The 17,826-nt window shown below is 47.3% G+C and overlaps 1 protein-coding gene across 4 annotated transcripts in view; it reads left to right on the top strand.

Moving 5' to 3' along the window:
• LOC102449109 (amyloid beta precursor like protein 2) overlaps positions 1–17,826 on the top strand; it is a 120,621-nt gene continuing 102,795 nt past the window's right edge. For all 4 annotated transcript variants that reach the window (XM_075909700.1, XM_075909699.1, XM_075909698.1 and 1 more), the window contains exon 1: positions 1–164. In XM_075909700.1, coding sequence (XP_075765815.1) covers positions 75–164 — 90 coding nt within the window. In that variant the 5' untranslated portion in view covers positions 1–74. The remainder of the gene's footprint in view (positions 165–17,826) is intronic.

Genomic DNA, 17,826 nt, shown 5'->3' with positions numbered 1-17,826 from the left:
AGGCGGCTCCCCACTGCGAGCGGGCTGGGCGCTGAGGCCGCAGAAGCTGCTGGGCGGCGGCGCGCGCGGTCGGGATGGCGGCGGGCGCGGGGCCGGGGCTGCTGCTGCTGCTGCTGCTGTGCGGGCTGGCGGGGCCCGCGGCCACGCTGGCCGGATACATCGAGGTAAGGCGGGGGCGCTCCCGCCGCAGAGCCCCCCCCGCCCAGGGGCGGCGCCCGCCCTCCGCGAGCCGCCGCAGAGGCCGCGGGAGTCTCCAAGGGCGAGGGGGGAAGGGCCAGCGACTGCCCCCCCTTCTGATCGGCCCCCCCGTGCGCGGGCCCCCCCTTCTGATCGGCCCCCCCGTGCGCGGGCCCCCCCTTCTGATGGCCCCCCCCGTGCGCGGGCCCCCCCTTCTGATAGCCCCCCCCGTGCGCGGGCCCCCCCCTTCGGATCGCTCCCCCCCCGTGCGCGGGCCCCCCCCTTCGGATCGCTCCCCCCCGTGCGCGGGCCCCCCCCTTCGGATCGCCCCCCCCCCGTGCGCGGGCCCCCCCCTTCGGATCGCCCCCCCCCCGTGCGCGGGCCCCCCCTTCTGATCGCCCCCCCCCGTGCGCGGGCCCCCCCCTTCTGATCGCCCCCCCCCCGTGCGCGGGCCCCCCCCTTCTGATCGTCCCCCCCCCCCCGTGCGCGGGCCCCCCCCCCTCTGATCGTCCCCCCCCCCGTGCGCGGGCCCCCCCCTCTGATCGCCCCCCCCCCCCGTGCGCGGGCCCCCCCCTCTGATCGCCCCCCCCCCGTGCGCGGGCCCCCCCCTCTGATCGCCCCCCCCCCGTGCGCGGGCCCCCCCTTCTGATCGCCCCCCCCCCGTGCGCGGGCCCCCCCTTCTGATCGCCCCCCCCGTGCGCGGGCCCCCCCTTCTGATCGCCCCCCCCGTGCGCGGGCCCCCCCTTCTGATCGCCCCCCCCCGTGCGCGGGCCCCCCCTTCTGATCGCCCCCCCTTTGCGCGGGCTTGGGGGGGAGGGGCCCCCTTCTGATCGCCCCCCCTTTGCGCGGGCTTGGGGGGGAGGGGCCCCCTTCTGATCGCCCCCCCTTTGCGCGGGCCCCCCCTTCTGATCGCCCCCCCTTTGCGCGGGCTTGGGGGGAGGGGCCCCCTTCTGATCGCCGCCCCTTTGCGCTGGCCCCCCCTCCAATCGCCCCCCCTTTGCACGGGTTTGGGGTAAAGGGACCTCCTCTTTACACCGGGGTCCCCTTTTGTGCGGGCTGGGGGAGAGAGGGACCCCCCTCTTTCCAACCACCTCTCCTTTGCGTAGGGGGTCGATCTCTAAAGCTGGCGTTGTGGGGTTAAACACTGATGCTTATTCCACAGACTATTTTCTCTGTTGCTCCAGTGTAGAGTTCTGGGTGCCTTTGCCCCCACCCAACCCATCAGCGCCCACTCTAGTGACAACAAAACAGGGTAAAACAGAGTCTGGAAAAGGAAGTTACCCTGTCACCACTTTGGTGATAAAAGTCCCCTGGGAGATGGGGATTGGGAGGTGGGGGCATCGCTGGTGTTAACGTTCTTAGCACATAGCAACTGAACTTGCCATTTCCGGTCTTGCAACCAGATTTGTTTCTGACAATTTTGTTCCCTGGATGTATTTTTAATCCCTTAATGTCTCTGGCCATAGCTGAGAAATGCTAGTGTACCAGAAGGTATGCTCCATGTATGTTCACCTATTTGCTATAGCTCTCTAATATCAACTGAGTAATTGCCTTCCTGATTCAGTGGTTTGCAAATTGAGTTTAAGGAAAAGGTGTCTTTGTTCCTTATATGCATGGAAAAGGATCTAATGGGTTGCAAGAGCAACACTTCTCTCTCTCTCTCTCTCTCTCTCTCTCTCTCTCTCTTTTTTTTTTTTAATTAAAGAAAGCAATAAAATATTTATTGGATGGCAGATCTAGGTAGGAGATGGTTCAGGAAAGGCACTATCAGCTCTGTAAAAAAGAACATTTCGCCATCTTACCATGTTGTTTCCAAAGCAGCAGCAATTTCTGATCAGAAAAGATAAGAGTAGCCAGTGGTTCTGTGTCAGTGTTGATGGGTAGCTAGAATTTCTTTTTCTTTGAAGACAATTTAGGATTCTTGGCTGTATAAAGCTTTTTGTTGCTGTGCTGAAAACTGACATTTTGGTCTTGAGTTGGGGTAGGAGATTCTTTTCGTTTTGTTTCTACAATAATACTGCAGCATTAGGCTGGCTATGTCTTTCCCCATCTAGTTGCTGATTTCAGGGTTAACTAACTGAATCCTTCTGTGGTACTGTTTTCCACGAGAACTGACCTCTGTTTATAGTAACAAGAAATGTGAGTTTCTCAGGTCTAGAAGCTTAGACTGTTAGAGGGCAACTTCATAGGGAAAAGCCTCCATTAAATGCGTTCATTTGGTCAAGGTTTCATTATCCTCTTAATAGACTCTGAACAAATCTTCAATTTTAAACTATCCATGGCATTCTTTTCAGATTAAAGCTTTATCCAAGGGCAATGGATTTGCATTTGATGGGGAAATATGTAAATGCTTCCCTCCACCCCCCTGCACGTGCAAGATTTCCTTCCTTTTTCCTTAAATACAAAACTTCTCTATCTAGTTATGTGACAAAGGCTGATAGGAAGATATGGTAGTTTAAGGACTGTTTTCAACATAAATCTATCTACCAGGGTGAACTCTCAGAATAGGCTGTTAGGCACATGCTGATCACCAAATACAAAGGTTTGAATCTAAAACACAGCAATTTAATTTATTTATTACATCTTGCATTGATAGTGTTTTAGAGTGAGTAAATAGGAAGGATGGGCATGTTGAGGATATTTATGAATGGCCTGATTTGATGTACTTTCAGTTCACTTACTGGAACTTCAGGAGGTAGTCCAGTTAGTCTGTACCAAAAAAAACCCCAACAAATGGTCTGGTAGCACTTTATCTACAAAACATGTAGATGGTGGTATGAGCTTTTGTGGGCACAGCCCACTTCCTTGTCAGTTTATTTTACTGTGAGACTGTACAAACCTTGATTAAGCAAAACAGATACAACAGCACTACAAAAATCTGGAACTCTTGAGTTTTCTGTAATTGCCAACACAATGTGTTCTTCATAGATGTTATATAGAACCAGTATATTCAGTGACTTTCCCTTCCCTGTGTAGATGAAATGCCATTCTATTTTATTTTGCATTAATTATGGTTATCTGTTAAAATTACTAGAGGTGTGATCTAACATAGTGGTAATCTGATGACATTACATGAACCTGAAAAATCTGTCTTGAGGTAGTTCAGTCAGGGAGATAAGCAAGGCTGGCCTAAGGAATTACAGCTACAACCTGGATCAGATTACTTGGCATTGACTTGCCAGTGAAGAACCTTTAGTATTTTTAAAATGGCTGGTTTAATCTCATGCACCTGTTAAAAACCTCTGCCAACTCTAGGCCACTTCCTGTGTCATATCCTAGATGAGTTCAGCTGCTTATACGCATCCTTCTGAAAGATGGAATTGCTTCTGAACTTGCAATACATGTGGAAAGTACCACCTGTTTTATTTGAAAGCAAAAATAGCTTTAATTTTATTTGAAGGCCTTGTTTACACTAGGAAAATTAGGACATGAAATTAATGGTATGAATAGTGAAGGCTGTAGTTTGTCACTATCATTTAAACCTCTTCTGAGTAAGATTAAACATCTTAGTTTGAATACATTTGACATTCCAACCTCTACTGTTGTCATTGACCTGTGGAGAATTGCAGCTGTGAAACGTTAGTATGAACAAAAATGAAAATGGTTCTTCTTGAGATCCTGGTGAAGAATTCTCCACCAAATCCCATTTTTATATTGTGCTCAGTGCTGTAATATGGGTGCCAGGTCATTTTCTGGAATTTGCAAAACATCATGATTTTGATATGTGAATTTAAAATGTGGTTTTTGAAGTGGGAAAATGTGTGCGCTTATTAGTCTAGGTGCTTCAGCATCTTCCCATTAGGTGGATTTTCTACCACTTTAATATTTCGACAGCCATTCAATTTCTTTAGTGCATCCAGTTATCTGCGAAAAACTTGTTTTCCTTTTTTCAGTGTGTACATTTTGTTGGAAAGTGTCTGTATATGAAACATCATGTTGTACAGTGCAGTCATTAATAACAGTCAAGCTTTCTCCTCTGATCTCTGTCACGTGTTGATGAACGATACTGCTTGGACAAGGTCCCTTGCAAATAGATTGGAATATGAACATGTGGCAGAAGAACTATTGGTTGTGGCAACAAACTCATGGTGATTTCTCTTGCATATTGATGTGTTCCCAGATTATTTAAGTTACTTGAACTCATGCTTCATGCCTCTTGTTTGGGAAGTTTGTCATTGTAATTTGATCTTTATTCCAGCTACCAACTCCTTCATATTCTCAAATCCTTGAAAGACATGAAGCTTCTATTTTATTGACTTGACCTTTTATGTAATTGAGTCTGAAGTAATACAAATGTAATGAGACTTTTTTTAAAAAAACAAGATTTATTTTAATGACCTTTTCATATAGCTATGGCAAATGATTGTCTGTGGGCCATATCCATCTGAAACAACTAAGGATTTGGGGTGAGGTATAAACCAGGTCACCTTGAGGCGTAATTGATTAGTCAGTGTCATTCTTTTTTTGTACGCTTACATTGGCATTTTAAAATACTAATATCTTGCACCATTGCTGCTAGCCTCAGTGACTTGTTCTTTTGACTCAGTAGATGACCACTTGGGGAAAATTCCACTCCCACGTTAAAGTTCTGAGCAATAACAATTCTGTGAAATTCCAGTTCTGACAACGTGGTTGTTAAATTTTCAAAACTGAGAGCAAACTATAGTTTCCTCATTTTATCACAGTTTCCATATGTAAACAATATGAGCATATATAAAGACTTTCCTAAATCTTGAAGGAAAGGTCTCTCAATATGTATTGACATACAGTAGAAAACCTGCATGAGGTCCTACAGTGAAGTGCTTTTCTAGCCATTTAAAATGCTGGAGAGAGAGAAACCCCCACTCATTGGAGAATATATTAAGGAGAGGTTGCTTACCTGCAGTTGTTTTGAAATGTATCCTTTTCTGTGCATGGTATAAAAGAAAATAAATTCTGTATCCGTATCGTCACACATTTGGTCATTGTTCTGTAATCTCTTACAACATGGATTATTCACTTTTAAAAAAACACAGATTGTAATGGTGCTAGAGCTGTATATGGCCCCCTTGTTCCCTTCAAAACCTAGTAGTCCAAGGGAAGTTTAATGTCTTTACTTTTGTAAACCTGTCTAATGTAATCTTGCTATGCAGAGTTCTGTTAAGAGATGTATGGGCTAATATCTCTTTCTGGCAGAATTTAGTTTGCCTGCAGCATCTTCAACAAATGTTTTATTAAAGGTTTAGACTTTGATCCTAGTTTTATGTAAATTGAAAATGTAAGAGGAGTTTCTTATTAAAACTTTCCAGTTTCATATTAATTATATAAATACTGAGTCATTAACTCTAATTCTTGACACTAGCATTTTAAACTAACTACTAAATACTTTGAACATAAAGTATTTATGCTCATTCTTTATTTGTGAGGGAAAACTTGCTTTACTGAAGATTTTAACTACCTTATTGTTTAATGCTTTCTTGAAAGAATATATAGCTCACAGAGCCCTACCAAATTCATAGTCCACTTGGATCAATTTCATGGAAGTAGAATTTTAAAAATTGTAAATTAACTGAAATGATGAAAATCAGAAACTTTATGACATTGTAACTGTAGGAGTTCTAACCAAAAAGGAGTTGTGGAGTGGTGATCCTCATTTTTGTGCTGCTTCTGGTGGTGACTGTCTTCAGAGCTGGGCAGCTGGCTCGGAGCCCAGCTCTAAAGGCAGAGCTGCCACCAGCAGCGCAGAAGAGAGGATGGCATGGTATAATATTGCTGCCCTCATTTATGTTCTGCTGTCTGCACAACTGGGCTTTCAATCAGTAACCACCACTCTACAGCCACTCAGCTCTGAAGTCAGCAGTACAGAAGTAAACTTAATCTGGTACACTTACTGCTGTTTTTACTTCTGCTGCTGGTTGGGTGCTGCCTTCAAAGCTAGGCACTTGGCCAACAGCTGCCGTTCTCTGGCTGCTCCGCTCTGAAAGAAGTGCAGAAGTAAGCGTAGCAATACCTTAACACTCCTCCCGCCCACCATAACAGGGCATTGCAGGGACTTGCAATGTTGGGTCAGAACCCCTCCCAATTTGAGGAATATTGATGTTCTCCCCACACCCCACCCCAAATCTGTGTATTATAGGGCAAAAGCACATGAGATCAGATTTCATAGTCCATGATGTGTGTTTTATGGCTGTGAATTGGGTAGGGCCCTACTCAGTCGAGATGCTTCAGGAACCTGCAGCATTCGATACATTTTGATAAAGTTTTATATACTATTCTGTAGCACAAGGATCCTGAGGTGTTTCTTCCTGAAATACATACGTTCTGTAGAATTTCTATTAGGAATGTTTGCAAATTTAATTTTTGTAAATGGTGTAACTGCTGAAAAATTCAGCGTTACACATTTACACGCAAAGGGGCAGGGAGAAGCTGGTGTTTAATAGCCGCTTCCCAGAGAGCACCGGTTCCTGCCTACACGCTCCCTCCCCCCCCATTGTCTGTGGCAGCCAGCTCCTGGAAGCAGGGGGGAGGGAGGGAGCTAGTGTGTGCTGGAAACGGGCTTGTATTCCGCTGCGAGTGGGGATAACAGTGTAACTACTATGATTTTCAGTAGTTACACATTTCCCCAGTTGCCCACTTCTTAACATCCCTAATTTTAACTGATAGTGGTAATCAAAGAGTAGAGGGGGAAGGAGTAAGATGTTTTCAGTGTCCCTTTAATAATGGACTAACAGGGGCTTGTGGTGGGAGTGGGAGCAAAATATTCCTCATTGTATTGGGGCTTGCCTATACAGGCAGTCCCCGACTTACGCGGATCCGACTTACGTCAGATCCGCACTTACGAACGGAGCTTTCTCGCCCCGGAAGTCGGGGCGAGAAAGCCCCGTTCGTAAGCTGCTCCGGTGCCCCTGGTCTGCTGGAGACCGTCTCCAGCAGACCAGGGGCACCGGGCGGGTTCCCGCGCTTCTGAGGCTTTGCCAGAGCAAAGCCTCGGAAGCGCGGGAACCGCTGCTGCTGCCCCTTGAGACCCGGTGCCTGTGGTCTGCTGGGGACGGTCCCCAGCAGACCACAGGCACCCGGACTGAAGCCGCAGCCGCGGGGGGGGTCCCGCGCCTCTGAGGCTTTGCCAGAGCAAAGCCTCAAAGGCGCGGGGAACCGCCGCTGCTGCCGCTTTGACTGAAGCGGCAGCAGCGGCGGTTCCCCGCGCCTCTGAGGCTTTGCTCTGGCAAAGCCTCAGAGGCGCGGGACCCCCCCGCGGCTGCGGCTTCAGTCAGGGTGCCTGTGGTCTGCTGGGGACCGTCCCCAGCAGACCACAGGCACCCAGACTGGAGCGGCAGCAGCGGCGGTTCCCCACGCCTCTGAGGCTTTGCTCTGGCAAAGCCTCAGAGGCGCAGGACCCCCCCCCCCCCCCCCGGGGCTGCGGCTTCAGTCAGGGTGCCTGTGGTCTGCTGGGGACCGTCCCCAGCAGACCACAGGCACCCAGACTGAAGCCGCAGCCGTGGCGGGGTCCCTCGCCTCTGAGGCTTTGCCAGAGCAAAGCCTCAGAGGCGCGGCACCCCGCTGCCGCTGCGGCTCTGCTCCCCGTGTCCCTGGTCTGCTGGGGGGGGGGGGGGGCGCAGCTAGTGTGCTCCCCCCCCCAGCAGACCAGGCTTTTGTTTTGGACACTGGGGCAGAGCAGCTGGGGCGCTGCCGATTGGTCCTGCAGCGCCCGTGGGCACTACTGGACCAATCCGGCAGCACCCCAGCTGCTCTGCCCCAGGTCCTGATTCAGCCGCTGCTGGTCAGTTTCAGCAGCGGCTGAATCAGGACGTCTGGGGCAGAGCAGATGGGGTGCTGCTGGGTTGGTCCAGTAGCACCCCAGCTGCTCTGCCCCAGGCGTCCCCAAGTCAGCTTCTGCTGAAACTGACCAGCGCTGACTACAGGAAGCCCCAGGCAGAGTTGCTCTGCCCCGGGCTTCCTGGAATCAGCTGCTGATCAGTTTCAGCAGCAGCTGACTTGGGGACGCCTGGGGTTCTTAAGTTGATTCTGTATGTAAGTCAGAACTGGCGGTCAGTTTCAGCAGTGTCTGAATCTGGACACCAGTTCCGACTTACATACAGATTCAACTTAAGAACAAACCTACAGTCCCTATCTTGTACGTAACCCGGGGACTGCCTGTAGTAGGATACAAGGTGTATTGTAACAGGAGAATTGTTTTCAAAGTCTGGTATAGATGGAGCAAGTTGTACTTGCACCCAAGCCTAGAGGTGAGCTCAAATAAAATGTGTTAACGGATCTAACAAATTTTTAAAATAGTCTGATTAGACTCAAAAGGCTATTAGAGAAGGAAAACACTTTAAGCCTGGTCAATCTCTCCTTGGTGTATGTTGGGAATATCTACTTTGCCTCTGTTAGTGAACGAGATGAATTTTAAAGTAATGAAAACCATCTCAGATTTTAAGTAACATGTTTTACTTGCATGGAGCAGTAAATCAGTTCCATTTTTAAAGCTTGTAAGAGTGGCAATGTGAGATCAGCTGCAATTATGAAAGAACAAACAAACCAGAAAACTTAGTGCCTGATATCCCCAAACGTTTAAGTTTGTAAGTACAGTAGATTGCTGCTGATCCAGCACCTTTGGGAGCTAGGTGGTGCTGGATTATCAGATATGTTGGAGTATCAGGAGGTACTGCATACTCCCAACCTAATCTGTCCCCTCCCTCCCTCTCCCCCACTTCTACTCGGGTCTCCGGAGCTGCTGGTACAGCCGCACGTCTCCCTCCAGGCACTGGGACACGTGTGCTGAGTGGCCGGTTTTTCAATCCGCTGTCTGGGACACTGTGCATAACCCAATCCCTCTCCCTTCCCTCCCCTCCCTGCTGTAACCCATGTGAGAGCGGCAGACCTGAACGGTTCTGCGTTATGTCCCGGTTCTGTCAGGAGCGCTTGCCATTTTGATGCTGGACTATTGGAGTTTTACTGTATTATTACTTAGCCTTACTGTATATGTCTACACTGTGCCCGTTTGGTGCAAGAAATATGCAAATGAGGCAAAGTGTAGGATATTGCTGCGCCTCTTGCTTGATTGATGAGGCTCTGTTTTTGCGCAAGAGGCTTTTGCATGAAAAGGAGCCATCTGTACTGCTCCTTTTTGAGCAAAAATCCCCTCTAGCGCAAGAGCCATTCTTCCTGAAAAAATGCAGAACAGTTCTTGTGCAAGTGGGGGCTATTGTGCAAAAAGGAGCAGTGTAGAGGCAAAAGCCTCTTGTGCAAAAATGGAGCCTCATTAATTATGCAAATGAGGCGCAGCAATATTCCACACTTTGCCTCATTTGCATATTTCTTGTGCCAAATGGGCACAGTGTAGACATAGCCTAAGTGTAGGATTTGTCCCTAATTGACTAATTCCTATTGTGAGATTTAAATAGTGTCTGCAATGGGACAGCATAACATTGCTGAATATAGTTTATATTACTAAATATTCAAGTGCTTGTGCTATAGTCCAACTTCACATAGCTGTACTAGGAAAACCAATCTCTCCCTCTCCTCCCCCTTCTCCCCTCCCCCCCTCCCCCAAACAAAAAGAAACTAGATGTAAGTTTTTTAAATAAATGGAGATTGCCTATCTCATAGAACTGGAAGGGACCTTGAAAGATCATTGAGTCCAGTCCCCTGCCTTCACTGCAGGACCAAGTACCATCCCTGATGAATTTTTGCCCCAAATCCCTAAAGGGTCTCTGCAAGGATTGAACTCACAACCCTGGGTTTAGCAGGCCAATGCTCAAACCACTGAGCTATCTGGTCCCCTTCATAGTGGCTGGCTGGCTGGCTGGCTTTCTATAATAGATATAAAATGGCAGCTTAGCTAGTTGATCTAATGTTTGAGTTAAAAGTATTCTGATCTTCAGTATTGCATTACAAAATAAAGTGTTAGTATTTTGGTTACTCACCTGAAGTCAAATATAATGTTCTGCAAATGAAGCTAAACTAATTTTGGGAGCAACGAAAAGGAGCCTAGAGTAGAGGATTTTATGTAATCAGGAGTCTGCCTGATCAGAAACTCAAGCAACTAAGCTGCTTACCAGCATTTCATTTTCAGTCGTCATAGAGGACCTTTGAGATCTGTTTAGGAGGAGGAAAAATAAACACCCATTTGGAAAAGTGGTTATATGCTGTCTGTGTAAAAAGTCAAAGTAGCACTATTTGCCTGCCAACATTCATTTACTTGAAATCTATTTTCATGCTGTTGGTGGTGGTGGTGAAATATTTTTTTCTCCTTTTTGTTTACTATTCTGCCTGTTTTTACTTGGGTGCAAAAGTTAAAAGTCCCTAGTTAAATATAGCACCTGGACACTGCAGCATCCTATTTCCCTTTTCATCTCTGCTGATTTAAAATTGGAAATCTAATAGAATTGCGTGATTCTAACTTATGTGCTTTGAGGAAGGCAAATGACCTTGAAACTTCCCTTGTAGTTGGGCCTACTCCCAGGTGTGATTCCAATAAGATAAAACAGAGAAGCCAAGCATAGTATCTGAAGATGAATTTCTTTTGCTTCTCCTGGGAGTAAGATGAAATACTGAATTCGGCTAGCAAAGTGGCAAAAATAGACCACTTAAACTTTTTTAGTTCAGCTACTATGTACTGGATGTATTGATTGTAAATCAAACTGCTTTACTGTTTGAATCAGTGTTTTCCTTATAAAATCCTCTTCTGTTAGAAGCCAGAAGGTTTTGTAGTAACTTATTTTTGGGTGGGGGCAGGAACAAAGAAATAGTTATTTTAGTAGTCTTACCTTTTGCAGCAGTATGCAAAGTTAATATTGAGATTAAAAAATGAAAATGAACTCAATCTGTTTGAACTAGTAAAGCCTGCCAAGGTTCAAAGATTAAATAGAAAATTATCTACAGACTGCTAGCGCAGCATGTTTGTGATTCATTGTTAAACAAACAGATGATAAAATACTGTTGGGTAAAATGCTTTAGCTCATGGAGGACATGTCCGGAGTAGATAACTACGAACTGAGCATAACAGAAGTGTACAAAATATCTGATGACTGCATTTCATGGCTTGTGATCAGATGGTCTCTTTCTTGTTTGATTTTAGTTTGAAAAGAGAACATAGGCAGTTACGTTGAACTCCCTGCCCTGTGCTGTAACGACAGGAATTAAGGGACTAAAAAATCTTGTTTAAAATGTAATGACATAATAAAATAAGAGGGGGAGAGAGTGTTTTTAAAAACACCATCAGATGTCTGGAAAGCACTTGCTACTTACAAATAAGTGGACACTTAGGAGACACTTCACTTGTAGTTTTCATTTTAAAGTTGGATACAAACGTACTTATCCTACTGACCTGTGGAGTAAAGAACTTGGGTTGTGGTAGATCCTTGCTAACAGGAGCTTTAGGATTCACCTGTGCCTGGTCACAGTGCTGATAGTTACAGTACAGTTTAAATGTATAGGGATGTGAAAGTGTAACTGTAAATAGTTAACCAATGGGTTAAGTCATGATTTCAGACTACAGATGGGAGGGAGTCGGCTTAAAAGCCGGATTCCCGTATGCACAGGCTCCCAAGGAGCTGACTGCTGCTTTGTGCTGCTGCCTTTGATAGAGAGGCGGGAGCTGGTATGTGTGGGAAGCCAACTTAAAAACTCATGGGGCAGCAAGTGGGAGCAGATCGTTGTCCCACGTTACCCATGTAACTACTAAAATTTTCAGCAATTACACTGTTACTTAATTATGTGCATTTTAACATCCCTAGTGTGGATGATACCCCACCAGTCTTCAGTGTCCTAGGCGTTGGCTCAGTTAGTGACGCATGTCATTTTAAGTCCCTCCCATGCTATGAACTTGTTAAAGGGCAGCATTTTTTGACATGCTACCTTGGTTACACTCCTTGACAGGAAGGACCTAAAGTAGTTGTTACTTATGTAGCAGTTGATTTCACCATAATGGGCAATGATAGGAGTTATTTGCAAGAAACTGGCCATCTTCTTGTCCAGTACAGTAACCTCATCTGCCAGTATCTTGGGTAGGATGGAGGGAGGAGGACAGTATACAACAGGGGTGGCCAGCCGGTTAGATATGAAGAGCCAAAATAGCGGTAGATAGAGTGTGAAGAGCCAAGTACCGGGAGGGGGGGGGGCGGGGAGAAGGGAGGAGTTGTTGCGTGCAAAAAAACCCACTCCCAAACCCCCCAAGCCTCACTAATGTGTCCCCAATTGTTCTGGTGGGGGCAGGGGACAGGGTGCTAGGGCAGGGTACTCGGGGAGGGGGGGGGGTCTTGCCAGGGGGAGCAGACAGAGCTGGGTCTAGTACCTGGGGATCCCAGGTCTCAGGAAGTACACTGGCTGCTCTTCCCCTCTTCTCTCCTCCCCCTCCAGCTCCTCCTCCCCCAGGTACCTGCCTGCTTTAACTGAATTCCCCAGAGCCAGCTTCCTCCCCTGCTCTAACCTAATCCCCTTCTCTTCCCTTTCCCCAGAGCCAGGCACGGCCCCTGCTCTAACCCAGTCCCCCTCCCCTTCCCAAGAGCCAGGCACTGCCCTCCCTCCCTCTCCCGGGCTCTAGCCTAATTCTCGGGTCCTGGAGCCGCTGCTACAGCCACGCATTTCCTTCCAGGTGCTGGGGTGCATGCTCTGAGCGGCCGGCACGCCATGCGCATCCCTTCCCAACCCAATCCCCTCCCCTTCCCCAGACACCTCCCCCCGCTCTAACCCAATCCCCCTCCAACCTTATGCTCCGGTCCCAGAGCTGCTGCTACCGCCACACGCATCCGGGGCACCATGCACCCCTCCCCTCCACCCGATCCTCCTTCTCTGCCCTCCCCTCCCCTTCTCCAGAGCCAGGCACCTTCCCCTCCAACCCAATTCCCCTCCTCCACTAACCTTATGCCCAGGTCCCGGAGCCAGAACCACCGCTGCCGCCGCACCCAGAACCCTTGCTGCTGCCTGCACTCAGCGGCCAGTTGCTAACGTGCATGCTGAGAAGCTGTGTGCAACCCGGCCTACATGTGCAGGATATGACGCAGTGCACTGGGGATTGTGAGTAGAATGGTGCAGGCCATGAGCACGCATGCGGCTCACAGTGGCCCAGCCGTGAGCAGCTGACCTGAGTGGTTCCGGGTTCCATCCCGGTTCTGTCAGGAGCTGCAGTTTTTTTTCGGGAGCTGTGGGTTGGCCACCACTGGTATACAAGGTTAAATCAGAGTCTCTTTCCTCTTGTTCTCCCTCCCACTAAAATAGTGATTACTACTTCTGCTTCTGTATTTCTGTTTCTCACTGAGAGCTTATTGGGCCTACTTTTTCCTTCAGTTTCCATATTGCACAATAGAGCAAGGTCTAGCAATCAAAAGTAACTTATTGAGCACATTAATATCTATGTGGCTACTGTACTCCATTGCTGGTATGTAAATTGCTCTATCAGGAACATAGCTAGGGCATAAGACCTAAAAATCTGTAACAGTTTTCACGACATTATTCAGAAAATATCTGTTTCATTGAGGTGAGTTAAGACACACATTTTTTAAGGATCTCCCCAGCATTAAATTCAGAGCATTAATGCTTAAATCAAAACAAAATTTATGTATTTTGAGATTAGTCTTAAGGCATTTCCTTATATTCTCCTTTTTTTCAGATCCAGCTCCCTACCAAAAGCTTTGTCCCATTTGTTTCAGCTCTCTAATGGATGAATCACAGTAATTATGTCACTGCCTACTGTGAAGTGACAGAAGCAAACAGAGAAATCTTGATAATACCATCTGTTAAAATAGGTGGTATGCATTCATCTGAGAATTGAAATGGATTTGATTTGCATGTTTCACAACTGAAGCTAGTCTCTATATGGCAGTATCTAGCCCTTAATAACCAAATTCTCTGTCTATTTTGGTTTTGGATTCTTCATTGCCAGAACTGAATTGAATAGTAAGCTTTTATCTGCATTTATTAGAACCAATGTGAATAAAAAAATAGCTTTAGAACTACTTTTTGGGCTAACCTCAAATTAACCTCAGATTAATACAACTAACTATAACTAGCTGTTGATTGCAAACTGGTTACTAGTGTAAGTAGTCAGTCTTCCAGTAATTGTGGTTGGAAATAGAAGGGTAGATTAAAGTATTCCATTCAAAAGATTAAATACGATATGTTGTTACGAATGGGCTGTTTGAGCTCCCAGTGACTATATTAGCATTTGAACATGAGGTTTTTTTGCATAACTTATCAATTCCTGCTAAAGAAATTGAATTTGATGTCTGATTATTGGTAGCAAGATCTTTCACATTTGGAAACTGGAGAGAATGAAACAATGTCAGGATCTAAAATTAAGGACATCAGCTTGTGTAATAAACTCAGCCAAAAATAGATTTGTGTGTGGAGCCTGGCAAGTCCTTTAAGACACATGCTTACCTGAATGTTGCTTCCTTCCAGTAAAAGGGAAATGGGAAGGTGCTGCATTGCTGCTGTGATTGATAGAATTGTAAGTATGGAATGGAGCAGGCTGCTGTTGATCCTCTCTCCCCACCCCCCTAAACTAGAATAATTAAAGGTCAGCTCATCCTACACCGGCTACCAAGGATGTACTCATGAAAGCTCATGATACCATCTGCATGTTTTGTTAGCCTTTAAAGTGCTGCTAGACTATTCATTGTTTTGTAAGCTGCAGTTTGTCAGAGTTGGAAATAACCACTCAGTAGTAGGGAGTAGAAAAAAAATCCCTTGAGATTAGAGTGGGGTGGGCAAAAGCCTCTCAGTGGGCCAGATCCAGCCTGCCTAGGGCTTTGATTGGGCCTGCGAGGCAGTTCCAGGCCCCGCCCCCTAGCATGTTGCCTCAGAGCAGGAGAAGGATGTGAACCTTCCTAACTGCGTCTATTTAAAGGGCTTGCTTCTCTGGCTGCCTAGCAATGCACTTAGAGGAGCAGGGAGCCCTTTTAAGACCTTCTATTTAAAGGGCTGGCGCCTTCCCAGTGCCTGTCAGGCAGCGTTGCCTAGCAGCGGCAGGGAACACGAGAGCCCTTTAAATAGAAACAGCTGTAAGGTCTTGCAGCTCCCCGTGCCTCTAGCGTATTGCTGGAGACACGCAATCCCTTCCAGCTATTCCTATTTAAAGGGCTCTTGTGTTCCCTGCGGCTGCTAGGCAACGCTGCCTGACAGGCACTGGGAAGGCACCAGCCCTTTAAATAGAAGCTCTGAAAAGGGCTCCCTGCTCCCTGAGCCCCTAGTGTGTTGCTGTTTAAAGAGTTCGCCTGTTGGGTGGCTATGTTGTTTGGCAGGTACCTGGCAGGTGCAAGCCCTTTAAACAGAAGCAATTGAAAAGAGCTCATAGCTCTGCCCCCACTGGCCCATTGCCTGGGAGCTGCCTGGGAGGCACAAGCCCTTTCAGCTGCCCCCTCCCCCCCCCCCCCCCCCAAAGGGCAGGGCCAGGAGCTGAGAGCCCTGTTATCTGAAATCTAAGCCTCCACCCCCAGACTACTCAGGAAGGAGGCTAGTCCCTGGCACCCTCCCCTCTGCCTCAGGTCACTTCTATTGGCTGGACATCAGGGGGCAGGGACCCTAAGCCCAAGCAAAGCTCCTGGTAGTGTAGCTCTCATCCCCATCCCTTCCAGGTCGGCCTGTGGCCACTTCTGAAACTTGTGACGTGGCTCCTCTTAAATTATTGCCCACACCTGTGTTAGAGGTGGTTTTAGCTTTTATTTAAAAGGAATGAGTTTGAGGCCTTGTTTTGAAAATGACCTTACCATATGCTGTCTTCCTGAGTCTGCAAATGGAGTTCTAGCCTCCTGCAATGGCCCTGTCAACCACTAGCAGGTGGCAGAGGCATTTTTCTCAGTGGACGACCCACCACAGTGGAACCTGCTCCTGGAAGGCATCAATGTGACCAAGATCCTTAGTCTTTAGAAGAAAATATACAGCCCCACTAAGTAGGGTAGCAACAACGCCTAAAGCTTTTGGTCAGTTTAATTATTTTGAATCCCACCCACACAGGCATCAGCAAAGCTGACCAAAATCCCGTTTATTTCACTTTGCTGTTGTTTTCTGAAGGCATATGCTGTTAAAGAAGACTCAGAATGGATTTGAGGGGAGGACATAGAGTAGCAAAGTCAGCTTTTGGAAGTATGAGGCAAGTGGTAGAAACAACGTATGGGACATGTTCATTACCGTGTCTCCTTTCAGCAGTGAGAGGGTTTTGGAAAAGGCTCTGTGTGTCTCCTCTCCTTGCCATAGCATATAACAGCTGGGAATCCTGAATGTAATCTAGCAACAGGACACTGCTTTCAACCTTAGCAGCTGGACTTCTCACCAGAGCACTACCTTGGACAATAAGGGCCCCCATCTGTTGTCAACCTCTGTCTTAGTAGGTGTTGAGCTTTTCAAGCACTGATGTTAATGAGGTTGGTACTTGTAACTTAGTGGCTGTGTGAATAAATTACCCTCTCTTGCTTCCAGTCTGTACCTAGAGGTAAATTATTCTAACCTTTCTAGCTAGGAATATGATAGTGTATATGTTTAAACTGTTACATGCAAGCCTCTCCCCTTTTCTGCTGCTGCCTCTGTATCACTGATCCCTGTTGCTTGTTCAGATTTCATCAATCTTTGCTCAGCATGGAAGCTAGTTAATAGGCAACTCTATGGGTGGTGAGGTGGGGAAGGCAAAGTCTTCCCAAACAGCCCAACTGACTTTGTCCACCTCCATTCACCCAGCTGTGGCTGGGGACATGTGGCCAGCCCTCCCAGGGCCAGGGAGGCTTAGGATGAGTGCCTTTTTGTTCTTTGAGGCTGGGGGGCTGCCCACCACATGTTGCCTGCCCTCTAGGTCTGGGGATTCTCCCCTCCCTGTGCACCATGAAAGGCTGGGGCTGCATGCTGCTTGCCCTTCCCCCTATGGTCTTGGGACCAGGGAAGGCTGGGGCCACACACTTCCCCTGTGGGAGGATAGCCTGCTCCTACTGTGTGGGGGCTTGGCTCCCACTGGGACCTTGGGGGCAGGGGCAGGGCTAGAAGCTTGCCTCACCCAGCCCTAGGTTCACTCTGCTCATGAGTGACTCTTCTGTTTTGGAAAAACTTAAGTCTTACAGCACCTTAGAGACCTTCTACATTTTTGTTTGTATCACAAACTTGCTTGGGCACATACCACTTCTTTAGATGAATGGAGTTTGTTTTCAAATAAATAGCATAGTGAGGGGAAGGAGGAAGAAAAAAGAAAGAAGGGGAAAAATTGCCAATTAGGCAATGACTAGACTACTGGGAGGATTTGAAAGAGAATATGCAAATTCCACAGAATTTGCATATCTTCTTCTGATATCACTTTCAAAAGCAGAGCTTTTGAAAGTGAAAGTAGCTTAGACGCGGCTTTTTTGGTGAACCCCCTCTTTTGTCAAAAAGCCGCGTAAACCTCATTTTTTGAGGAAAAGCGGCTGTTTGACAAGGGGGGTATCACCAAAAAAATCTGCGTCTAAGCTACTTTCACTTTCAAAAGCTCTGCTTTTGAAAGTGAGATCAGAAGAAGATATGCAAATTCCTCTTGCCAAGCCTCCCAGTAGTCTAGTCATCGCCTAATTGACAGTTTCTGTCCCCTTTTTTCCTGTGGAATTTGCATATCCTGTTTCGAATCTTCCTCCTAGTCTAGATGAGCCCTTTGTGTCCATGCTAAATGAAGCTGATAAGAATACTTAGTACCCACTTTAAGTACCCTTTGGCTGT

This window comes from Pelodiscus sinensis, chromosome 26 (genome assembly GCF_049634645.1).
Source record: "Pelodiscus sinensis isolate JC-2024 chromosome 26, ASM4963464v1, whole genome shotgun sequence".
NCBI classification, from domain to species: Eukaryota; Metazoa; Chordata; order Testudines; family Trionychidae; genus Pelodiscus; species Pelodiscus sinensis.
The sequence above is the reverse complement of the archived record's forward strand: the minus strand, read 5'-3'. Positions and strand labels throughout refer to the sequence as shown.